Raw genomic sequence first — 23,562 nt, 5'->3', positions numbered from 1 at the left:
ATATGAAAACTTATTATTTATTATTGCAGCAATCCTGTGTGGCTTCAGCTTCTTCAGCCAACCGCGACTTAGAATCTTTAACTGAAGGAACATCCAAAGCTGGATTCCTGTCAAAGAAGTTTGAAGGCTTGAGATGTACTTTGACCGATTCAACAGGCATAATAGGCCAATCTTCTGGTCTAACGACATGGTTAGCGCCAAATGTTAACCAAGTTACGATATCTTCATTTTGAACATTATCACCCTTTGCTATCCAATCTGATAAAGCGAATTGTTCGCCACCTTCACATTGATTAACGTACATACCGGAAGGATAGAGTGTGTTATCTTGATACTTGGTAACGTGAATACCATGTCTAGCAAATGGCGCTCTGTTATACAACATTGATCCCTTCTTTGCAAACATGGTTGACATATTATTGCACATTATCTTATATCCTACTTGATTTCCAGAAGAGTAGTGCTCTTTGTTTGGATTCTCTATTGTCCAGGTACGTGCTTTGGTTGCATCATAATCTGAAATTGCGTCTTTGCTGTTCTTGAATATGGTTTTCTCGGTGTGGAAACCGTTACCATAGTAATTCGTAGGTCCTCCAACGACATCCTCATCCGGAATAATATCAGTCTGGACAACCTGGTTCTTTTGTCCATCAATCATAGAATCAATGCGAAGTGAAAAAAGATGCTGATGGAATGGTGCAGCAATTCTCGGTGCTACCTCTGTTTCAATTTGCTTATTACGTGGCTCGTTTGGACCCATTGCGGTGACGTTAACAATACCAGTCAATTTAACTTCCAATTCAATGTTCCCATCTAATCCAAATGACCAATAGAAGCCATACTCGTAGTTAGCAACCGTGCAGATATTGGATATAATCAATTTGCGATTACGCGCAACATGGACTTTCAAATCACGGAAGTCTGTATGCTTGTGGAGAATGCCTGCATCCTCTTCATGTATACATACAGCAGATTTTGTTGTCTTTGATTCACCAGAGCGTTTAACGAAGTCAGCGTCCATATAGCTGATGGACCCAAGGCAGTCACAACCAAGCGAGAGACTGTTCGAGAGTGTACCGATACCATATTCACCTGTCTGGAGTTAGTATTATCAAATTTCATTACTGAACGCTCACTCACCTGTGTCGAATGCATGCTTTCTGTGACCCGGGAACTTGGTGATACCGTATGGTACAACCATCTCGGCGATACTCAAACGATAGAAAAGTGGTCTTATAGTACCATTGTCATCGTATGTAACATTGTTGAGTACAAGGCCATCGCTGAGATGTCATTAGATACTATACTAAATGTTGTTATACACTCACCGGTAGTTGAAACCGACATGCAGACTCCAGTTCTGCCATCTAAGAACACGACCTTCAATGTTGTAACTTACACCTTCAGGCTGTTGTAAAAGTGAGACATATTCATGAAAGTCATCATAACTCACCTGAGTTATATGAATCGGCTTAAGACCTTCCCTGAGTTTGAATGAAGGATCATCCTGCTTTATTTGTTCAGGAAGGTAATTCTGATTCGTAGATGGAGGAGGGAATCTAAATTTACGTGGTCTCTCGGCATTACCTTTGGCAGACGATGGCGGAGCCGGCTCGCCATCTTGAGCGTTGAGTGGAGGGAAGTCCAAAGCGAGCAACTCGCCTGTATGGCTGTCGAATACGGGAACAAAGTCTAGTGGATGCGCATAGAGCGAGTCACCAGGCCGTGAACGAGCAAACATAAGACACTTAGAAGTTTCAATAGAAATAAAGCAGTCTAGTATTTTCTTACCTGCTGAAGACGCCTTCCTGGGAAACGCTCATCGATGGATACACACCATCCGTCGCAGAAGAGCATTTCTGGATCTACGCCAACTTCTTTGACGGCTTCCAAAATCTTAGGGTTAGATTTGGCCCATTTCTCCGCTTGATTGAGTTCTTCAACTAACAAGCTTGGCTGTTGATCTTTGTCAAGACATTTCCACTTTGTGACGTGGGCTTCTTTTACGGACTTCCCCTCCGAAATATTTGATGGCAAGTCCACGACGCTCTCCCAAGCTGTCTGTGTCTGTCCATCGAGAAGGATAACCTAATGCGGTTAGAGTTGAACATGTGGCAAGGAAGCTACTTACCTCCGCTTGACGTGTGATAAGCGGAGCATTATCTTCATATCCTAACCAGGCTAATACTTGCTGCTTTGGTGGCTCTATCAAAGTGACAGTGTTGAACTGTAAAGACTGCGGCTTTAAGCCCTGCTCCAATTTGACGAAGGCTTTCGTAGCATCTGTAGCCTGTTCTATTTCAATTCTAGTGAGTGGATCTAATGGGTGCATCTTGATTGTATTGACAAAAGCCAAGATGACTTAATTTAACGTGATAAGATAACCGACGGCTAAAATAGCTCACAAGGGCGACTCATAGAAAGATAAAAGATAGAAAGATAAAAAAATAAAAATAGTCCATTCATAGATTAGATAAGCCAGTTAATCAAGAAGTCGTACAGAAATAGTGTAATAAGTTAGTAATGTTAGCAGAATGAAACTCAATTCAAACGTAATGACAAGTAAATGCAATGTGAATGCAGTGTGATTTATTGAAAACTAGCACTTGAATTTGAATTTGATATCGATGGCTGTGAGTTGTTGCCTTGGTATAGCCCGAATGATTTAAAGTCAAAAAGCTCGTCAGAGAAAGGATCAAATGAGTGTTTTCTCTTCACTTTCGCATTCCCAGTAGTGAAAAGTTCCTCGAGTGATGCTGACGTATGTAATGGCGGTGGAATCCGCGTAAATGATTCATAGCTATGTGAATGTTTCAGTGGTGGAATCTGAAGCTGAAACTGGTCTAATGAGCCAATATTGAACGCACTCTCAACCGCGCCATTCTCAAGAGATGCTGACATATCACTCAAACTTGTACTCGTCTTAAGACTTGGTTTATTGCGCGTGGCGAGTTTCTTAAAGTCTTTTTGTGACTGGCTGTCGGCAAATCTAACTTGAAGGGGAAGACTAGAACCTGACAGCGTGATACCATGTAGCTTGTCTATGAAGTAGCTAGCTGTTTGTCTATCCTTCACCCTGACAAAGCCTACACCCCGAGATTCCCCGTTTTCATTCTTCAAGACGCGCAGTGATTGTATATTTGCAGGGTAAAAGAGTACAGACAACTTCCCGTCGTCCATATCTAAGGGTAAATTCGATAAATAGAGGTTGGTTGATCCCTCATCCTCCAATCTTCTTAATCTGGCGGTGAAACTTTCTTGTTTAGCAAAAGCAGCATTTATACCTTTGCAGTTGAGTGCGATAATTGCTCTTTGAGCTTCATAAGTGTTTATAAATTGTACGAAACCGTACCCTTTACAGGTTTTCTTGTTTGGTTGCATGATAACTCTAGCACTGCTAGTCATTCCATATTGCTCGACGGCTCTCTGTAAGTCCTCTGGAGTTGTAAGTGGTGAAAGTCCTTGTATAAATACGTTGGTAGTACTGCTAGGAGATGAATGAGGTCATCGAAAGAAGAAGACACTCACTTGAGTGGGTTATCCAAAGATGGATTATTGAGAATACCTGTTCCATATATATTAGTAAATGTAGATAAACATGTCACGTTCGTGCACTCACTCCTGGCATCGGTTTGCTTTGGCTTGACCGTATTAACGAACGGGTAGCTGAAAGTACGATTGTGGGTTGAAGACGTGGTATTTTGGCTTTCTGATGCGTATGAATAGGGGAATACGGCTTTATTGAATGTCTAATAGTTTGTTAGCAGTCTATGTTTACTGGTAAGAGAACGGACATTAGCGGTATCTGGTAAGCTTAAGCTACGTTTATCAGAGTTACGAGGTTTGAAGATGTCTCTAAACTGTCTGTTGTTGATATTCTTCCTATCGTCGTTATCGTCCAAATCATTTATTCCCATAAAATCGAAGGCTTTAACGAAATCGTCATTGAATAAGTTTGCCATCTCCGTTGTGCGAATACAAGCGAAGTCTCAGCCTAGCTCTTATACACCTCCGTGTGAGGACGTTGGGCTGAAAGAAGCAATAGTCAGATGAACGAGTTTTAATATTTATTTTATGATGTTGTCACGATAGCCAGTTTTATTTTATAACTTATTCAGCTATTATACTCTCTATATCCCTACTTACTGCTTATCAAACACGCTATCGATGTGGAAATAAACAAACATTCATATTTGTGTAATTCAATTAATTGTTATCCATTTGAGCTTATCTGAAACTAATTATGTCGAGCGCTTTATCTACTGTCTTCCATATTTGTAAACATACTATACGGTTCGATAACTTTCCAGATATAAACATATAAACAACGACAATTGCATATGAAATCGCTAGAAGTAACTTCGGTTTCTCTTAATTAACAGCTGAATTTAGCTGGAATCACATTTTCAGACCTATCGAGATATTTTACATGTAAAATTAAAATTTTCAAAACTATTTAGCTATTACATCTATCATTATTGTCTATTGTTAGTCCCATTCATCATCAGATTCATCATCATCACTGTCACCCATATTACCCTTTCTTGTAGCAAGTGCTTGAGCTAATGAACTTGCTAGATCGTTTGAGGATTCTTCAGGTTGGTCATCTGATGAGCTCGTTGCCATAGACGCTCCAGCAGCGCCTGCGCCTGCTGCTGCACCGGCGGTACCTGCTGCTACATTGTCCGTCTTCTTCAAATTATGCACACCCTTACCCTGTATACTTGCTAACAAGTTTGAACGGCCATCTTGTGCAGGTGGTACTAAAAATCCAGTTAGACTAACAACTATCCTCATAGTATTTGACTCACATGGAGATGATGGTGCTGATGGTACCGGTGGTGGTGGAGGAGCACCTATTGAGAAAGTCAGATAAGTAACGAGTGAACAAGGGTTTTCTCACCTCCTGCTGATGGTACTGGCGGTGGTGGTGGTGGTGGTGGTGGTGGAACGCCAGCTACCGCAAAGATTAGCAGGATCTATGTTAAAATCTATGTACTCACCTGAAGGAGGAGCTGGAGGAGGAGGAGGAGCCGCAGCAGGCGCTAAAAACGTGTCGTTAGTACACTGTGAAGTAAAGGAAACGAAAACACCTACGAGCTGGCCTTGATGGAGGTACTGGCGCTGAGGTTGGAGCAGGTGGACCTGTAGATGGTACAGGTGGGGCTGGTGGTGCTGGTGGTGCTGCTTTGGGAGTTGGTATTGGTGGAGCCGGTGGAGCAGGCGGTGCTGGCACTTTGGCAGGAGCCGGTGGTGGTATATTCCTTGGTGGACTTGGTGCTGGAGGTGCTGGAGGTGCTGGCGGAGCTGGAGGCGCGACTGGAGGTGGAGCTGGAGGAGCAGCCATAGGAGGTGGCGGTGGTGCATGTGCAGGCTTCTGAGCTGCTGTAACAGTACCATCAATCGCTGGTGCCTGCTTTCGTCGCGTTGTTGGCGGAGGTGGTGCCTTCTTCTTTGGCTGCGATTGCTCAGGTCCACCTTTATTCTCAACAAATTCTTTAATGAAATCACCATGTTTCTCGATGTCTTTCTGTGAGAAGCCCTTTTGGTTGAGTTGGTCAAGCAGTGCTTGCCAAGATGGATCTATACCGCGCATAGAAAAGCCCTCACTGGAGAAACCAAGGTGCCCAACATGCTTGAATGAATCAGACTTAGGTGCACTGATGAGATTTTTGTTGATTTTACCGTCTTTATCTTTGCCAGATGACGAACCAAGAGACAAACGGGTGGAGAAACGCTTGGATTTCTTGCCGCTATCCTTTGAAGGAGCTGGTGAAGGTGGAGCTTGTAGAGACGCCGCTGAGTTAGCAGCTTCTGCTTGTGTTGCTTTCTCCTTCTCATCTTCTTCCCTCTTGACTCTCTCTTTTTCCTCTTTCTTTGATGGTTTCTTCTGCTTTCTGACTTTGTTGACTTTTCTATAGAAGTCTGCGGCTTCTCCTTCAGCTGAGAACTGTATGCCGATCATACATTCATCGCCGTTGAAAGAATGGAAGTTTGATTGATCCATAACATATACAAGTTCATTAGGAAGTTCATGTTGCCAAGATACAGCGCCTTTCGTACCCTTTTGAGGTGTGAGCTGTGCAGGAAAGTGTAAGGTGATGATGAGCTTACCTCCAAATCGACTAGTTGAAAGCTGACACTTCTATCACCCTTTACTATAGCTAAAGCACCCGCTAAACCAGTATAATTCCAGCTGTCTGGGTTTGGATAAGCGTAGAAAACCCTTGCGATAGTTGCAGTCAATATTTTGTAGTTCTGACCATGCGAGTTTAGCTTCAATTGATTTTTTATCTTAGATTTGTCGTTGCTGTTTATAATTGTACCACCCATCTTTAGATCTTGGTGGTAGATGTTCAAGAATCGCTTGTTGAGCAACGACCATCATCGATATGTCAGCGGGATTACCAAAACGTATATTAAAAGTGTGTATATAAGCATGTCATAGGCTTATCTCTCATCATCTCCCCTTGTTTAGGAAGCAGAGCGTCTCCAAGTAGATGCACCTGAAGGAATACAAGCCATACCCTCAGAAGAGGATATCAGATACTTTGATGTTTCTATACAAGGTCCAGATGGTTCACCCTTTGAAAAGGGTATCTTCAAGCTAGAACTCTGGTTGCCGTCATCATACCCTATGGAACCACCAAAAGTTAGGTTTTTAACCAAGATCTACCATCCTAATATAGACAAATTGGGAAGGATCTGTTTGGACATCTTAAAGGGTGGGTATAGTCTTTACATCACTAGCGATCAGCTGACGCACTCAGATAAATGGTCGCCTGCTTTGCAAATCAGAACTGTCTTACTTTCTATACAAGCGCTGCTATCCTCCCCTAATCCAGACGATCCTTTAGCGAATGACGTCGCAGAGCATTACAAGACAGACGAGCAAGCAGCCAAAGCAGTCAGTAAAGAATGGACAGCGTTGTACGCTGAGTCGTTATAAGTATACAATTTATCACTCGTTTAACTCCTTTGTACGCTTCTGTAATTCTTCTCTTGATAACGGTTGTTCGAGATTGTCTACTTTATCCTTTGAAGGTATATGAGGATCCCTGGAAGGGTGCTTGAGAGTTGTAGGGTGTTCCTATGTCTATTTAGTACATTTCAACTTTATGGATACTCCTATAAATACCTCATAGATTGATTTCCTTGGTCCATTTGGATCATTTGTCTGTGAAATAACTTAGTTGAGGTCTCAATGTAACTCTAAACTCACCGTTGCTTCGTGTGGCTGTATCTTAAAATCACTCATGAATGTAAGGTCTAAGGTGTAATCCTACTACACCTATGACGAAATTGAGATGATGATAATTAATCAAATTTTTTGTTATCGAATCTTACCCAGTATAGACATCACATTATGCTGATTATGTATGCATCAATAGCCATCACATTTGCTCGTCTATGCATTCATATGACGTATTGCCACAGCCAATCCAAAAATAGTATTTAGCTATATATATCATAAAATAATTATATATTAATTACTAAAACTTCACTTCTCAAACGGTTAGTTTCCTATTTGAGCGATTAAAATTTTTACCCTCGCCTTGAAAATCCGAGCAGCAAATCAGAATTTGTTTTGAGTAACGACCAGAGGAAAAAATATAGAAGAGTAGCAGACGATAGTATATAGTGTACCGTTCAAGATGGTTGACGATAATTAAACTACAATATAACGACTGCGTTTAGTAGTTTGTTAAGCCGTAAGTTTATGAACGTTCAATCTGGGCGTTTTTGACCTATATGCAGAACTACACACTTATCTAGAATCTATATACACTAAAGAATTATGTCAATACTCAGTTATCCTCCTTATACGCCCACATACTATACGACAACCTGCCTACAACAACCTTCACGCCCAAATTCACCACCAAAGAAAGTTAAATTCTCTCAAAGCCCTCCTACTATTGCAACTACTTGGAATAAGAATCAATATGATAGAAAACCCGAGTCAATTCCTACCACCATACAACTAGGTTTACTTTTACCTCAAACCACCACCGTCGATTTCAAATGTACCCGTTCTAAGAAGACAAAGACAAATTCAACAAATAGATCACAAACTACCGACTGCTCCTTCGTCTCTCAATCCACCTGGGGCGTCACATTTGATGAAACCGATTGTTTAGCCGGTTTTTAATCATTACATGCGCTTTATTTTTTTTAAATAGCATCTTATATATATTTAATACATTCAGCATTTATCGGTTTACTTTTATCGTAATCTTACACCCTCTACGATTGGAATATCTTCATCTTCTTCTTCAGGTGCCATACTTGGCTCTTTCTCTGATATATCAACTGAATCACGTATATTCGCGACTATCGCACCAGCTTCTTGTTCTTTTAATCCAAAATATTTACCTGGATGTAACTCATTCTCCTGCATTAAAGGTTTACCAACATTTTGAATTAACAAGTTACGACATTCAATAGCACGTTTAACACTTTCACCTAAATCTGACATTAGATCTGCATTTGAATTACTCTGAGTTATTGGTGTGCTACTGCCTGAAGTAGGTGGTGGTAATTTCCCAGTCTTTTTAGCAGCTTGCTGTTGAGCAATTTGTGCTGCCTTTTCCGTCTTTTTCTTTTTTATTCTTGTTAATTGCTTTTGTCGCTTTGCCCAACCAGCTTCTATCGTTTTTTCTACATCTGTAAGAAGTGTTATATATTCCTGCGCAGCCATTCTCTCTTTAGCTCGTCCTAATAGATGTAAACGACGAGAAGTATTCATTTGAGATTGTACTTGAAGAATATTTTGTAGATGCGCGAGTTGCACACTTATCTCATCATCAATTGGTTGTGTAGGTCCCAAATCACCCTCATTTAATATACCTATACTGATAAGCTCTCTCCTTAGAGAGTCATCAAGCATTCCTACTGCAACTTTATCTGTTGTGACATCTTGTGTTTCGTTCGTGTATTCCTCTGTCGGCTTGTTGATTGGTAACAAAGCGGAAACTAATCTTTCACTGAGTGCACCTAGACTGAAATCTTCATTAATGAGACTATCGTCTGACATATCCTGAGCAGTCAATGTAGGCCTGGGCAATGGGGGTATACTGGGTTGATCAATTGATGTAAATGGTAAACCAGCATCTTCAGCTTCCCAAACGCTAAGGTAGGGTCTGCCTAGAGGTGGAATTGTGTACGGAGTCACTTCGTCACCCTACATATACTAAGTCAGTTGTGTATTCAAGAAATTTGTAAAATTTCCTACCTTTGCGGACAAGAACATCAAGTCATCCTCACCCAGTGGTCTCAAATAGGGTTCAATTGAGCTATAAAATGTACTAATCTGTGTTTGTGATGCTGGCTTCTTATCTACGAAATCATCATTCACGATGTCCTGCGTTTTTGGCGTTGGAGGGAGTGGCTTTGTACGAGCAGGACGTGGTAACTGGGAGGTAGAAGGTAAGTCAAAGGATAATGTTCTCTTTGGCTGTATAGCGTGTTAAAATAGTGAAGAATGTGTGGCTGGATATCACACCTTATTAGTTTGTATCTTTAATTTGAAAGGGTTGAGTGTTGTCTGGGTTAGATCTGGAGATACAATTAATGGTGCATTTCCTTATTAAATATACGCACTTTGTCCGGTCGGCGTAGAACTCGATGTCGTCGCACTAGCCTGTGCAGTTGAAGATTCTTCATCCTCTCTTTTTCTCTTCTTTAAAGCCTCTAGTTTTAAGCCGCTGTAATGCTCGTCTATTGCTTTGCTGTCATTCTCGAGTTTGGCTAATATGGCGCTAGCCTCGCGGGAATATTCACTTAATCTGGACGATATCCGCTCAATATCTGCTCTAGTGGTAGAGTTATTAACCTTATCCTCTACCGCTTCTAGGGGCTCGCTAAATTCCTTCAGCCCCCGTACCATTCTCTCTTGTCGATTTACTCTCGAGATGGACGTACACACAATCTACGCAAATAGCACAAATCTAAAATATTTTATTGGAAATACCGTCAGAATCGTTGGTAAAGTTTTAAAAATTAGCGATAATATCGCTATGGTTGAATCCACAGATGGAGGTCAGATATCAGTCACAATGAATAGAGTGGGATATTATAATACGCGTTACTCTTATAATCTAACGCGTTTATCAATAGGAGAGTGATTATAGTCAGGCTACCTTCTTTGAAATTATCGGCAAAGTCCAATCTGAGATTGCTCTCACAGAATACACGAGTATACCCCTCGGGAATGACCTGGGTGAGTGCTTTGGTAAGCTCACGAACTACTAGCTAACCCATCAACTCTTGCAGATCTCAGCGTGGTTGATAAAGTCATAGAAGCCATGTTGAAACATAAAGATATCTTTTGAGAATGTAACAATGACTGTATGATTATTTATTGACTTATACTAAATATATACTGGAAAGCCATCTTGAAATGCTCATTATACTTCCCCTTTCATATTGGCCTACATAAGACAAACAAAAGATTGTAAAACCAATAAATAAACAATTAATTAAGATAAGAAAGAAAGATTTTTATAGTCCATTATTGTCCTTTTCTTATTAAAGTAATTAGAGTAAAATAAATCCTGCGTATTAGAAAAATTAAAAGATATCAAATTTCCTTTGTCCGGTTTCCTAAGTTCAAGCCTATTACTTATTAACGGCAGCTTCATCTAGTTGGCCAGGACCCGAGAAAGCATCTGTACGTGCTTCCCAGAACTTTGGTACTACTTTGTCAAGGTCTGTGTAGGTGGTACACCAGCTGTTCTCTAAGTCCATAAGGTGCTTGATTGCAATACCTTGTTGACCTGGTACATCACCATAGTAGAGGTTTTGGTCGAGTGTTGCCTTTACACCACCTCTGATACCAGTTTGGAAATCATACTGAGTGTTACCTTCGTATTGATATAAACGGTTCTCAGGATCTTGCAATTGCCATGCCATCCAGTGCCTGTCGACGTTTGCGTGGTGCAAGAAGAAAAGTACATCTGCTGGACTTGTGTTATTAACATCACCACTGTTTTATTAGTTAGATATTGAATTTCGGATCAAAGCTCAACTTACGTTGCCATGTCACCACCAGTGAGCAAGTGAGCAGAACCGTGTGAGCTAGGCCAGTCCGCGCGTGCATCCAATGGGTCATAACCTTCCAAGAGTGTGGAGAAGTTAAGGTAGTTATCAAATGATTGGTAATATTTGATCCATTCTGGTGATCTACCGCGTTCAAAGTATTCACCGGCGATGTTTGGTGTATTTGGTGCAAAGTTGCTACGAAGACGTCTACCAATTTTGTGTGGCCATGGGTAAGTGATCTCGTAATCAGCAATAGCACCATCAGTGATTAATGAAGCGTTCAATGGTAAGCTTTCATCGGTGTGTCCAAAAGAACCTAAACCAGCATCCATGTCACCGTCCCAAACAGCGGATTGTGTTACATCTGCGTAGTCGTTCTCCCACGCCCAGTATGGTAATGTGCCTTCCAAACCACATTCTTGGAGTTGTTGTTCATAAATCAAAGTAAATCCACGATGCCATCTAAAAATATCATTAGTATGTTTCAAATTGTCTCAAAACACTGACGGTAAGAAGGAGGCAACCCAGTGAATGTCAGCACCAGGCCATTGATGAATTCTGATGAAGTCAGCTAAACGATCTGACATCATATAGTTGTCCAAGTTCCAGGATTCTTTTGAACGAAGACACTTGAAAGCATCGACAAAGTTTTTACGTTCATCGTATGATAAGTGTGCCCAGTTCTTTCTTTCTTTAACGCCATCCTTGCAGTTAGGTAATGGGTAATGGTCTAGTATGACGTCTGATGGTACGTTGTCAGCCTCTGAGAAAACCTTGTAGTCCTTTGTCTTTTCTGAGTGACCAAGTAAGTAAAGCGCTTCATCGTGCTTGTGCTTATCGTCACCACCAAATAAACCACGGAAGCTCAATGGTGACGCGTTTGTTACTGCGACGAGTGCAGTGACTGAAAGTGCAGAAAACTTCATCTAAGTGTTCGATGTTATTGTTAAAAGTAAAAAGACGATTTATTCTCCCATTTTAGGCTTCTGATACCGGGCATTACTTGACTTGCTAAATGCAGTATGACTGACAGCTGGGTGTCTCCTACATATGTCTCAAAAGATACGAAAATAGAAATGATAAAACATAATTGTACAGTTACTACATTATATCTTTAATATCCGCTCAATATCAGTTCGGTATCCGTAATAGGAGTACTATTTTTATAGTGATAAACTCCTGAAGCCATATTTTAGCGAGCTGTCAAACTCGATACTCACTGAAATATCTATAAACATCACATATCTCGCGGACATAATCAGTCTTTTATCATATTACTGTCCGCTGATTCACATAACTTGAATTCAGCTGAATGTCAGTCACGCGTATTGTAAGAAAAAATAATCTATGAATTGAAAATTTCTAGAGAATTTGCTAGGCCGAGAAATTATTTTTTAGCGACGGAGCTCTAAGGGTCCAGTGCGTAAACGATTAAACGGTTTCTGCAGTTTCAAGCGGAGAAGTGTGGATTGTAGTGGAGAAATGCGGACCACCTATAGATTTTAGTATAGTTCAAGTTGTATCATCAGTGAATATATATCTTTTGTGACAAACATACGTCACTTAGTTGTAAAAAATTACTGTAGAACTCTTTTGTCCGCTTAGATTTCACCGATTTCTTGAAGATAAGCTATTCCCTATATAGCAAGTCTGAAAGGGGTAATTGAACGTTCATTATCTTGCTTTGTTTAACCGGATCCATCGACTGATCAAAAGATTTGAGCTCACAGGAACAGACATTTAGCGGAGAGAATCTCCTCGGAGCTATGGAATTCCTAAAAAAGATATATATTGTACGTAGGAAATTACATGACTGTATTCGCAATAGTATCAGGAATTTCGCAATATAAATTACATCTCCGATAAGCAAATTTGAGTGATTTGATCTAAGATCTCCATGTGTTCCTCCAGGCTCTCCATTTTTTCTACAAAGAGGAGCATCTGGAGTTCCAACATTTTTAATTCCAGACTGTCATTTAGTTTGCTTTCCAAAAAAGGAAACTCACAATCTTAGGATAAGCTCAACTTTTCCTTAAGCAGAACTGCCTACCAAAATCGTCGTATAAAAAACTTAAACGTTTTTGAACTTCTTTATAATCAACAACTATGTCAGGTTTAAAAAAATCAAACATTCCGACAACGATCTTCCCTCAAGACAAAACATCAGAACACGTTGAACATCCTGTAGACAACGGAAGACGCGCTTCTGAACCACATTTAGCAGATGAAGACGATGTCGACTCTAGAGAAAAGAAAGTTATAATAGTTAGGTTCGAAGACAACGATCCAGAGAATCCAGAGAATTGGAGCAACATTCGCAAATGGGTTACGACTATCTTACTCTGTCTCATGACGCTTTTTATCGGTTTAGCAACATCTGCCTATTCTGTAGGTATAAATGATATGACTGCCGAATTCGGCGTTAGTGCGGAAGTGGGTCAAGTTGGTATGTTTGTGTTCAACGCCTCATTTGCACTTGTACCGTTATTCCTTGCACCATTATCTGAGTATATCGGAAGAAGTAAGTCATACCTCCATTTTGTTACCTCCACTTATCAACTTCATCAGATCCTATCTATCTCGTTAACTACGCATGTTTCGTCGCTTTCTTCTTCCAACTTGGTTTCGCACAAAATATCTGGACTGCTATCATTGGTAGATTCTTCTCCGGTTGCTTTGGTGCTGCTGGTACTACAATGGTCGGTGGTACGCTCTCCGATATTTGGAGAACCCACGAGCGTGCAGGTCCTATGTCATTGTTCACATGGGCTGCTGTTTTCGGTACCATTGCCGCTCCAATTTACTCCGGTTGGATAGACTTGAAACTCGGATGGAGATGGATTGAATGGATCCAATTGATTGCCAACTTTACTTTGCTCGTTCTCGAATGTTTCCTTCTCAAAGAAACCCGTGGTGCCGTTCTTCTTGCCAGACGTGCAAAGAAGATGAGACAAGAGACAGGCGACGACTCATTCAGAGCACCATCTGAACTAGAAGCTGATTCTTTCAAAACACTTCTCCACAACTCATCTACCCGTGCTCTCATGCTTCTCGTCAAGGAACCAGTCGTTCTCTTCTTCTCTATCTGGATTTCATTCGCATGGGGTATCATTTTCCTTTTCTTCTCTTGCATTCCCCTTACTTTCCAAAATAACCATGGATGGAATGTCGGTCAACAAGGATTCCCATATATCAGTTTGGCTTTCGGTACCTTTTTAGGTTTTGCAACAAATTTCTTGCAAGACCATCTCTACCAAAAGGCAACAGTCAAGAACGGTGGTGTTCCTGTCCCAGAAGCTAGACTTTACGGTGCTCAAGTTGGTGCGATCCTTCTTCCTGTAGGTATGTTCTGGTATGGATGGACACTATTCCCAAACATCCACTACATTGTCCCAATTATCGCACTCACTCCAATCATCTTGGGTATATACCATATTTTCCTTGCGGTATACAACTACCTCGCGGACTCATACGGTGAATTCTCATCCTCTGCCGTTGCTGCACAAGGTTTCATGCGTAACTTATTTGCAGCTAGTTTCCCACTCTTCGCAACTTACATGTTTAACGGTATGGGCCTTCAGTATGCTTGCACCATGCTTGCGATCATCGGATGTTTATGTGCACCATTGCCATTTATCCTCTTCTTCAAAGGAGAGTCTATTAGAGCAAGATCACAATATGCCTCAGGCCAGACTGGTATCGCACAGAAAATGGAAACTCAGACTTCTGATGTTGAGAAGCAATCACGCTCTTCAAGTAACTAATTAAAAACATTCACAAGCACACAAATTTTCGCGCATTTTTTACAAAGATCTGTACATAATGACCAACCTCTCACTTTTCACGCACGTACATATAGATTTCATTAATTCTCTTTCATTAATACTACTAACATATCCCGCCGTATGCAAATGAGGTTTTTACCGATGTGTATCTTTTCTACAATTTATTTGTGTGTCTTTAGAGTTCTATAATTTGAAGCTGAGAATATGTCGTACTACCCCTGAACCTTTACTACTCCAGGCAGGGTCTACTGAGTGACCTTTACTTGTAACATAATCACTAAACTCGCGTACACCGCCACCTACGCCAAAGTAAACAGATTTTGAAGCAATAAGTGTAATTGTATCTTTATGAGTCGATGATTCTATGAGTTCTACTAGTGTTGGAATAGATGCTGTTCTATATACCGTTTCGCTGGTGAAAATATAATCATAATGCTCATTTATAGCCTTCCAAGCGCCGTATGAAAAGCGCAATTCTATATTGACGTCCCGCAAATGTTGTTTGAATTGCTCTATGATAGTCTCGTTAATTTCTATCTCTCCTTCAGGGCCTTTGTTAAACTGTGTAATATACCAGGTCAAAAAGATATTTGGGAATGTGACGAGTTGTATTGTCTGTAAGTTGTAATCCTGAAAATGAATAACTGCATTTTTCGGCCCTGATTGTTCCAACATGCTTCGATAAGCATAGAGAGATGGTAAGCTAGTTCCACATCCAATCTAGCCAAATATGAGTCATCTATATATGTAACTATATGTTATACCCACCTCTAAAAGCTTCTTTTCCCTAAAATCGTATTGACATTGGTGTAAATGTTGAACTAAATCTACTGAACACTCCCAGGTTTTCAAGCCACCCTCATACTTTCCTGGAATAAGGTCACTGTCACCACTGATGATAGCTTGGTCCTCGTCTGCGTCTATCAATTGAAAGCGTGCATCGAATAAATCTCTTCGTGCTATTGGTGTGATTGAAGAGTGCGGTATATCAACAGAGGAATAAGACAATAAAGGAGGAAGTTGTGAGATCTATATAGCCTTCATCAGATAAGCTAAGCGACAGAACTAAGGAAACGTACCAAATCTTCTACTTTGATATCAGTCCATGGATGCAAACTCTCATCGACGTTGGTGTCAATAGTCGTAGTATTCGTAGTCTATTGCGTATAAGTTGTGCTAACTATATAAAGCACACTCACGACGCCTTGATTATCGTCATCGAGTTGAAATCCGAATGAGAAGGTCATTGTAGTTGGTAGAGAAAGTATAATTTAGTTTTATTGGTATTTTTTTAGCTGCTAAATAACTTCATTGTACAAAAAGTAACTTCTGAATGTATAATACAAACTAGCTTATCATATAAGCTTTTAATGTAATTTGTAGCTGATGATGATAACACACCGTTGTATAAACCTATCAAAACGTTTAAATCTCATTATACGCCTATCAAGCGTCATAGCAAAACAACGTATCACTGCTGTCAGTACGTTTAGCCAGACAATTTTGTATATTTTCTAGCATATAATAAATCTCTAATTCCATACTCCATCTTCTAATCTCTCATCCTTCTCTTCATCTCGTTGATACTTGACCACCAAGTCAAGCCATCTGAAATGGCTGCGAACTGGCAATCGAGAACGATTTTACCTGGTTATACGACTATACCGTCATCTATCACTAGTTTGTCTTTTGATCCTTACAGCGAATTGCTCTGGAGTGGAAACTCACACGGCCAGGTTTGCTCACTATATGGTTTAGATGGCGAAAGATACACCTCCTATATGGCACACAGGAATAGCCCCGTAAAGGAGTTGTGTCTCGACGATAGGGGTATCGTTACTTTAGGCTTGAATGGCGTGAAAGGTACAAAGAGATCAGCTATCGGTAAATGGATGGTAGAGGAACCAAGGTCTAGCTTGGAAGCTATGTCTATGTCCCCTGGTTCATCGGAAGTCGTTGCTGGTGGTAATCAGCTCGATTTGCTAGTCTTAAATACCAACTCAGGTAGTTTGGTTAGAAAAGTGCGTTTATTTACATTATATTAACAATTTTAATTTTTTCCATCTCAGATTGAAGTACCAGAACCTATTCGTTTCCTTAAGCCTGGTCCTCGTTCTTCTGTCGTTTGTGGTGATGTCAGCGGTAATGTCCAAATAAGAGATACTAGGGTATCAAAGGCAGCCATGCAGCACATCCAACCTCATAAAGATGGTTTACTCGGTATAGAATCCACTGGTAATATCCTTCTCAGTTGGGGTTGTACAACTAGGTACGATACTTTTTGTCGAATTCACTTTGCTAACATGTCACGACAGATTTGGCAGAGTCGTTCCCGAACCACTTGTAAAAGTTTACGACGCGAGAATGATGCGTCCTTTGCCACCAGTCTCATTCCCAAGTGGTCCGTCTTTCGTCAAGATACATCCACGTGTATCGACTTCAGTCTTTATATCGGATTTACAAGGTCAGTTCCACGTCACAGATCTTAGTACATCAACTGGAACTTATCATATGCTCGATATATCCTCATATGTGACATCGATGGCTGTTTCGACTACTGGTAACCATCTAGCTTTTGGTGATGCAGACGGCTCAATTCATATCTGGACAGATCTTGAACCGGGTCAACCTGAAAATTTCAACGCTTTCGAAGGTATACAGCTGGATTGGCCGTCAGAGGTACAAACCCCACCACGTATAGATTGGAATGATAGAACACCTCTTAATAGTATTGGCTTACCATATTATGACACACCATTGTTGTCTTCAATGCCGTTACATATGCCCCTACCAGATTCATCTCCTATGTTCAACCCACCAACTCCAATACCAATATCTGTCATGAAAGGATTACGAACCGATATATTTCCAGCCCATGCTCAGAATCCACCAGAAAATAAGGGTAAACGCAATCTCACACCCTCTCGAAAAGCAGGTAGAAGCGGTAGGAATAGGATTGGTGGTCGTCAATCTGATGAACCAAAATTTATTTCTGAACAGATTAGAGATAATCTTAAGAATGGTGGTGTCAATAACCGTCCTCGTTTGGAATCACGTGTTGAAAACCTTGAGTTGGACATAAGCGACGTTGCAAATATGCCAAAGCATTATCGCAAAGTTGAAATAAAATACTCCAAATTCGGTATAGAAGATTTCGATTTTGGCTTCTACAACAAAACACCATATTCTGGATTAGAAACACACATAGCAAATTCATATACTAATGCATTACTTCAAATACTTCATCATATAAAACCAATTAGGGCTGTCGCTACATCACAAACAACTTTACCAGATCTAAAGGATAATTGTTTATTGACCGAATCTGGCTTTTTGTTTAGGATGTTAGAAAATGGAAAAGGTGTCAATTGTCAATCTGCCAACTTCTCTAGAGCATTATCGAGTTTCCCACAGGCAAAAGCTTTAGGCATTCTGGACGCTGATATAAGTGGAAATCATAACGCTCCTTATGGAAACATGATTCAAAGTTTCAATAGGTTCTTACTTGAACAAATGTCAGTCGAAAGCTGGACATTTCAGCCTAGTCCTCAGATCTGCAATAATGGAAATATGAGTCCTATATCTCAACTTTTGGGCATAGAGTCTTTATCTGTCTCAATGTGTACCGATGGATGTGGATCACGTTCAGTGAGAAAGGGTGTCACTCACGTCATTGAATTCATGTATCCAAGGAAGACATTATCGAATGAAGTACCATTACCGGTAGACTTTGGTTCCATACTTTGCGCCTCAATCATACGCGACACTCTAACGAAACATGTTTGTCCAGTTACGAAACAATTCGTACCATTACACTCGCGCCGCATAGTCTCAACATTTGATTCACAATTCCCTGCAGTTTTGTCAATAAACGCTGGTGTACATTCCAAGGAGAACTTGGACATTTGGCTCAATCCTGCTAGAAGACCAGGAGAGTCACCATATAATCCAAAACCTGAATACTTTTTACCATTTGAATTTGGTATTAAAAGAACAAGCGATAATGTTCAAGTTGTTACTGATCAAGATAAATATGATGGTGATATGGCTATTTACAGTTTAAAGGTAAGACATTGACTAGTGACTGCCTATTTTAACACTTTAATTCAAAGGCTGTTATTGCACAAATATATCCAGATCACGACTCCAATCATCTTGTTTCAATTGTCAAAAGTAGGTTATTACATTTAATACCACAACTTAACTTCTAATATCGTTCCAGTATCAGATGATGAATTGGATGATAATTCTAAGAGTCCTTGGTATATATTTAATGACTTCCTCGTTCGCAACGTTAGTCCAGTCGAAGCTCTCTCTTTCTCTGAGTGGAAAGTGCGTACATTGATAATCTTGATTTCTCAAACTCATTATTTCCTTTTAGATTCCATCTGTCATCTATTACGAAAGGAAGAACGTAGACAAGTGTGTCAATTTCACTGCACTTAACCAGAAGATTGATCCAACTATTCTTTGTCATGACTTGTCTATCTCTTGGTAAGCTATCTGGTAGATCAAAAGTTTCTTATTAATTATTATAGGAACCGTGATCCTAAACTTATCAAGCATCAGGTTTTGAGCGAAGAAGAATTACCAAAACCCGGTTCTCTTGTTGCTATCGATGCAGAATTTGTTTCAATGGATAGAGTAAGTAAATTTAATCGAAATATTTCTAATCTTATGATAAATTCCAGGAAGAAATAGAATTTAGATCGGATGGGTCAAGATCTGTCATAAAACCGTCGAAACTATCACTAGCTCGTGTTTCAGTTTTGAGAGGAGAAGGAGATCTGGATCAAAAACCGTTCATTGATGACTACATACATACAAGTGAACCAGTTGTTGATTACTTGACCGAGTTCTCTGGTATTATACGTGAGTTTTAAGTTATTCACAACGCGTTCACTTACCTAACATTACACTCAGATGGTGACCTTGAGCCTAGTACTTCAAGACACACACTTGTTCCTCTCAAAGCAGCTTATCGCAAGCTTCGGTTGCTAGTCGACATGGGATGTATATTTATTGGGCATGGTTTATCCCAAGACTTTAGAATTATAAGTGAGTCGCTTAATAGAACTTGAATAAATTTAACGTGATCTAGACTTGTTTGTTCCACGCAATCAGATAATAGATACCGTGGCACTGTACCAAAAGAAAGACAGTCATAGGAAGCTATCATTAAGATTTCTCAGTTGGTTCCTTCTCAAGCAAGATATACAACTAGACACACACGACTCTATTGAAGATGCAAGAGCCGCGTTACTTTTATACAAAATGTATAAAGCATTTGAAAAGGACGGTAGATTGGAAGACGTTTTAGATGACATATACAGCGAAGGAAGAAGATTGAATTGGAGACCACCTGCAAATGCAACAACCACAACGAACAACCAGATATCAACAACACCGACACCGACACCGTATGAAGTTAAAATCCCACCACAGCAACAAAGTCAGGCCGCTGCTACAGGATCATTTGCTACCATACCTACAATTTTCCCTTCTGTCAGTCAGGTAGTAAGCTCTGGAATACCATCGCAAAATTCATTCCCGATCGTACAGTCAACAGCACCTATATTTAATAATGAAAGACAAGCACATAGGGATCCATGGCATTAAACTCTAAATTCTTGTTGTAAAATTTTATAAAACATAAAATAAATACACAAAACAATTCAAATTACAGTTACAGTTACAGTTACTTTCGTTTCTTCCAATCAAAAATTAATTTGAGACAGGATTATTCAGAATGGAATGATGTCAGTTATATTATATAATAGTTTCTGTATACCGCTTTCTAATAATGATGAACGAACTTCTACAAACACATGATAGCAGCTAGATTCTTCCTTCAATATAGTAGCAACTGTCATAAAAAACAAACTAGAAGATGGCTAGTTGCTACAATACACAATGTCTATACCCCGGACTATGTTGCTTTTGATGTGCTGGAGATATGTTAGGCTGGTGTGTACAGGAATGAAATATGAATTAGGTGTTATTAAAGTGACTTTGGAGTAAGGATTTATCAATATTTTATGCAATTACAAGTTACTTGTGTAATAATTGATAGGAAGCTGAGAAACTTGCTAATCATATTAACATGGCTGGCGAAGTACAATGAGAAAGCGGTTCAAAAGTCTCAAAGTATGTTCTATGGAATAAGAACAAGTTCACATTAATACTGAGTACGATCTGATGGTAATTAACCAGAAGACCTCAATGATCACCATCGGCTTTTCTCATTTAGTGTTTTCGTGTTCGAAAGAATAAGATGACTATCGCATGCTAATGTTTTCACTTTAAACAAATCAATTTTGCTTGTTAGGTAAAGCTTTACTATTTGGCTATTCTCTGATGATTTAATGGTACATTTATACATTCATCTTATAATTATCGCATACAAAATCTGATACAAAGTCTAATGAGAAAGTTTTAGTATATACTATAAACTTATGACTTCCCTGTGCTGTTGTCGCTTTCGTAGCTCTTATAGATCACACCATCTTAGGTGCTACAACTACAGCCAGATCGAGCCTCAGCCAGGAATGGAGCAAGCTTAGCAAATCCAGCACGTACAACACATTCTCAAAGGGCGAAATGTGCCCTGTAGTCACAGGATATTCAGGAGGCTGCGCCGATCTAGCTATTATCTGATCACCTTCGTTTTTGGGACAGATTTTAGTCTAGATATCGATAGATGTGAGATTATTTCAGCTTTTTAGCTCCTATTTATTGCTAATGCTCTCTATCTCGCTTATATATATATCGATTTCTGATCTTTGTTCGACATTTATAGGCCACAGCTAGACTCGAGAAGCAGCAGGGAACGGGAAATTCTTTAGAAGGTGGAATGTGTTCTAAAGAGCGCAGCTACTTCCAGCGGACTAATGCGTTTAAAATCCCATGCTAAACATTCATTTCCCTTTTAGGAAGGTCCTAACTTGACTATTTATGACGATACTTCCACCTCTTCCTTCTTTATCTGCTATGACCAACATCTCAGGCTCAAAAAAGCACAATTACAATTACATAGAGCTATCTCTTTCATGCAAAACAGTAAGTAATGTTGTTAGGTGGGTACCTGTTGCAGAACAACCTCACTAATGTCAATTGACAGGTAGACAAGCTTAGACCAATAATTTTGGTACAGAATTTCTTCAACTTTAATTCAATTGCAATTAAGGTGGCAGAAGGTGGCGGATACATACGTATGTATCTATTACATTTCACAATAAAGTAATATGCCATTTTATGTGACTCTTGAAGCGTTGGATATCACTGGCGAGTCTGAGTATAGCTCACAGAAAGGTAGACTTACAACATCTCTTAGGAACTGTTGCAGCTTTGGAAGAGACCTTAGATTGTATCAACATTAGGTCGGTTCACAGCGAAGCAAAAACATCTCTTTCCAACAGCAACTCTTCTAGACATGGTGGAAGATCTCTTAATGACATGATCTATCATCTCACAAGATTAATCTATAACTACAACGCTTGTTCGTTAGGGATAGTAGCACAAATCAGAATATCAATTACATGAAATGTGGTGAACCCTCAGGAAATATATATAAGGGATTAAGACACGTACGTCTTTCCTAGCAGTTAGGTGTTAAGCTGTTAATTCCTATCACAAAGTTCATCCCTGATGGTACAACTCAATTAATTCACCAGTTAAACTCACTGTAATCGATTAGATTACACGATTACAACTTATAGACAAGAAAAAATGATAGAGAAGATACTTGAAGGAAGGACAAACATAATTAATACATCTAATACTTGGTATCAATCTTAAACCACGTTATGATGCTTAAAGAACAATTACAACTATAGACTACAACATAGAAGTTCGGGTAGTCATTGGGATGTTCACATCAAGCATTAAATGTCAGACACCAGAAATAACAATATTACCGCAAAATTTCGCAGGACGAGTATACGACGATCAGGAACAGAAGTGCAATAGTAAGACAATATTACGCATTACACATCGATTGTATTCAACAAGCCAATCAAGACAATCAGACGAATCTCACTGGCACCTAACCTATTGCACCAGAGTAAAATAATCATAGTAACCTAGTCATAGTAACCAGGAACGTCACTACGCTGAAATATAAAGTAAAAAGTGGCAGCATGAAACAATGACTATGATGATGGAAGGTGTACTAAAATAACTAAAATTGTACAATATATATTCATCAATATTTATTCTCTTATATTTTTAAAACACCACGGTACCTTCAAATACACACAAATCCTCCTATCATCTCTACAACGAGTGCACATCTTCATTTTGAGTCATTAAAGAGTTTAACTCTATGGTAGCTTCTATCTCTTGTCTGTTAGTCATTCTTGTATGAAAATATAGTAGAATGGCATACACTGGATATTTGAGCGTCGACTAAATATGATTTGACGAACTGTGGTAAATTAACACGTAGAGTATTTTAAAACTAAAGGATCACAATAGGTTAGCTGCAATTATCAATACATCGTATGCGCGACAGTTGACAGATAATGTTATTGATAATCAGATCACAAAACTGAGATTAAAATGTTTTACAAACTACATGTAATGTTTCTAAACATCCTTTCAGATTTAGAAGCTTCGCACTCATCATTGCCAAATGCTATCTTTTGATGGTTCGTTTGGAATATACTACACTGCTGATGATGATGCGATCTCATAATCAAGTTATAAAATGGAAGGTATAGAAAGAACGTAAGTC

At 39.6% G+C, this 23,562-nt stretch overlaps 12 protein-coding genes across 12 annotated transcripts; 6 read left to right on the top strand and 6 right to left on the bottom strand.

The window, feature by feature from the left end:
• Positions 1-13: 13 nt before the first annotated feature.
• WALSEDRAFT_16517 (peroxisomal copper amine oxidase) lies at positions 14-2,332 on the bottom strand (the record flags this gene model as incomplete). The annotated part of the gene is made up of 7 exons (XM_006957100.1): positions 14-1,092; positions 1,141-1,283; positions 1,329-1,408; positions 1,454-1,484; positions 1,599-1,747; positions 1,792-2,049; positions 2,132-2,332. 7 exons carry the CDS (start codon positions 2,330-2,332, stop codon positions 14-16), a joined length of 1,941 nt encoding a protein of 646 aa, XP_006957162.1.
• A 139-nt stretch (positions 2,333-2,471) lies between these two features.
• Positions 2,472-4,148, bottom strand: WALSEDRAFT_53928 (hypothetical protein). Its single transcript, XM_006957252.1, has 4 exons — positions 3,795-4,148; positions 3,620-3,749; positions 3,529-3,565; positions 2,472-3,484 (listed from the first exon to the last, which is right to left on the bottom strand). Exons 1-4 carry the CDS (start codon positions 3,960-3,962, stop codon positions 2,590-2,592), a joined length of 1,230 nt encoding a protein of 409 aa, XP_006957314.1. The 5' UTR covers positions 3,963-4,148; the 3' UTR covers positions 2,472-2,589.
• A 319-nt stretch (positions 4,149-4,467) lies between these two features.
• Positions 4,468-6,333, bottom strand: WALSEDRAFT_56819 (hypothetical protein; the record flags this gene model as incomplete). The annotated part of the gene is made up of 6 exons (XM_006957251.1): positions 4,468-4,763; positions 4,812-4,856; positions 4,904-4,957; positions 5,004-5,045; positions 5,098-6,079; positions 6,115-6,333. 6 exons carry the CDS (start codon positions 6,331-6,333, stop codon positions 4,489-4,491), a joined length of 1,617 nt encoding a protein of 538 aa, XP_006957313.1. The 3' UTR covers positions 4,468-4,488.
• A 14-nt stretch (positions 6,334-6,347) lies between these two features.
• WALSEDRAFT_59867 (putative ubiquitin-conjugating enzyme E2) lies at positions 6,348-7,142 on the top strand. Its single transcript, XM_006957250.1, has 3 exons — positions 6,348-6,425; positions 6,479-6,725; positions 6,771-7,142. The coding sequence occupies exons 1-3, from the start codon at positions 6,393-6,395 to the stop codon at positions 6,947-6,949; spliced, it is 459 nt and encodes a 152-aa protein (XP_006957312.1). The 5' UTR covers positions 6,348-6,392; the 3' UTR covers positions 6,950-7,142.
• A 656-nt stretch (positions 7,143-7,798) lies between these two features.
• Positions 7,799-8,152, top strand: WALSEDRAFT_63278 (hypothetical protein; the record flags this gene model as incomplete). Its single annotated transcript, XM_006957249.1, has 1 exon — positions 7,799-8,152. One exon carries the CDS (start codon positions 7,799-7,801, stop codon positions 8,150-8,152), a length of 354 nt encoding a protein of 117 aa, XP_006957311.1.
• Positions 8,153-8,177: 25 nt separating this feature from the next.
• Positions 8,178-9,935, bottom strand: WALSEDRAFT_59866 (hypothetical protein). The gene is made up of 4 exons (XM_006957248.1): positions 9,604-9,935; positions 9,506-9,558; positions 9,236-9,457; positions 8,178-9,184 (listed from the first exon to the last, which is right to left on the bottom strand). The coding sequence occupies exons 1-4, from the start codon at positions 9,887-9,889 to the stop codon at positions 8,228-8,230; spliced, it is 1,518 nt and encodes a 505-aa protein (XP_006957310.1). The 5' UTR covers positions 9,890-9,935; the 3' UTR covers positions 8,178-8,227.
• WALSEDRAFT_68087 (replication factor A protein 3) lies at positions 9,915-10,448 on the top strand (the record flags this gene model as incomplete). The annotated part of the gene is made up of 3 exons (XM_006957247.1): positions 9,915-10,067; positions 10,120-10,222; positions 10,255-10,448. The coding sequence occupies 3 exons, from the start codon at positions 9,915-9,917 to the stop codon at positions 10,332-10,334; spliced, it is 336 nt and encodes a 111-aa protein (XP_006957309.1). The 3' UTR covers positions 10,335-10,448.
• A 31-nt stretch (positions 10,449-10,479) lies between these two features.
• Positions 10,480-11,991, bottom strand: WALSEDRAFT_31846 (Di-copper centre-containing protein). Its single transcript, XM_006957246.1, has 3 exons — positions 11,551-11,991; positions 11,035-11,505; positions 10,480-10,987 (listed from the first exon to the last, which is right to left on the bottom strand). The coding sequence occupies exons 1-3, from the start codon at positions 11,967-11,969 to the stop codon at positions 10,621-10,623; spliced, it is 1,257 nt and encodes a 418-aa protein (XP_006957308.1). The 5' UTR covers positions 11,970-11,991; the 3' UTR covers positions 10,480-10,620.
• A 1,158-nt stretch (positions 11,992-13,149) lies between these two features.
• On the top strand, positions 13,150-14,807 carry WALSEDRAFT_50675 (MFS general substrate transporter; the record flags this gene model as incomplete). Its single annotated transcript, XM_006957245.1, has 2 exons — positions 13,150-13,564; positions 13,612-14,807. The coding sequence occupies 2 exons, from the start codon at positions 13,150-13,152 to the stop codon at positions 14,805-14,807; spliced, it is 1,611 nt and encodes a 536-aa protein (XP_006957307.1).
• A 204-nt stretch (positions 14,808-15,011) lies between these two features.
• WALSEDRAFT_27897 (hypothetical protein) lies at positions 15,012-16,075 on the bottom strand (the record flags this gene model as incomplete). The annotated part of the gene is made up of 4 exons (XM_006957244.1): positions 15,012-15,548; positions 15,597-15,857; positions 15,908-15,985; positions 16,028-16,075. The coding sequence occupies 4 exons, from the start codon at positions 16,073-16,075 to the stop codon at positions 15,012-15,014; spliced, it is 924 nt and encodes a 307-aa protein (XP_006957306.1).
• Positions 16,076-16,477: 402 nt separating this feature from the next.
• On the top strand, positions 16,478-20,494 carry WALSEDRAFT_31844 (hypothetical protein). The gene is made up of 10 exons (XM_006957243.1): positions 16,478-16,849; positions 16,898-17,097; positions 17,144-18,893; positions 18,941-19,001; positions 19,051-19,160; positions 19,210-19,322; positions 19,367-19,472; positions 19,520-19,700; positions 19,752-19,886; positions 19,930-20,494. Exons 1-10 carry the CDS (start codon positions 16,610-16,612, stop codon positions 20,445-20,447), a joined length of 3,414 nt encoding a protein of 1,137 aa, XP_006957305.1. The 5' UTR covers positions 16,478-16,609; the 3' UTR covers positions 20,448-20,494.
• A 1,095-nt stretch (positions 20,495-21,589) lies between these two features.
• WALSEDRAFT_59865 (hypothetical protein) lies at positions 21,590-22,583 on the top strand. Its single transcript, XM_006957242.1, has 4 exons — positions 21,590-21,887; positions 21,949-22,112; positions 22,162-22,414; positions 22,466-22,583. The coding sequence occupies exons 2-3, from the start codon at positions 22,073-22,075 to the stop codon at positions 22,368-22,370; spliced, it is 249 nt and encodes an 82-aa protein (XP_006957304.1). The 5' UTR covers positions 21,590-21,887; positions 21,949-22,072; the 3' UTR covers positions 22,371-22,414; positions 22,466-22,583.
• The last annotated feature ends 979 nt before the right edge of the window (positions 22,584-23,562 follow it).

The sequence above is a fragment of the Wallemia mellicola genome (genome assembly GCF_000263375.1).
Source record: "Wallemia mellicola CBS 633.66 unplaced genomic scaffold WALSEscaffold_5, whole genome shotgun sequence".
NCBI lineage: Eukaryota > Fungi > Basidiomycota > Wallemiomycetes > Wallemiales > Wallemiaceae > Wallemia > Wallemia mellicola.
This window is presented reverse-complemented; position numbering and strand designations above follow the sequence as displayed.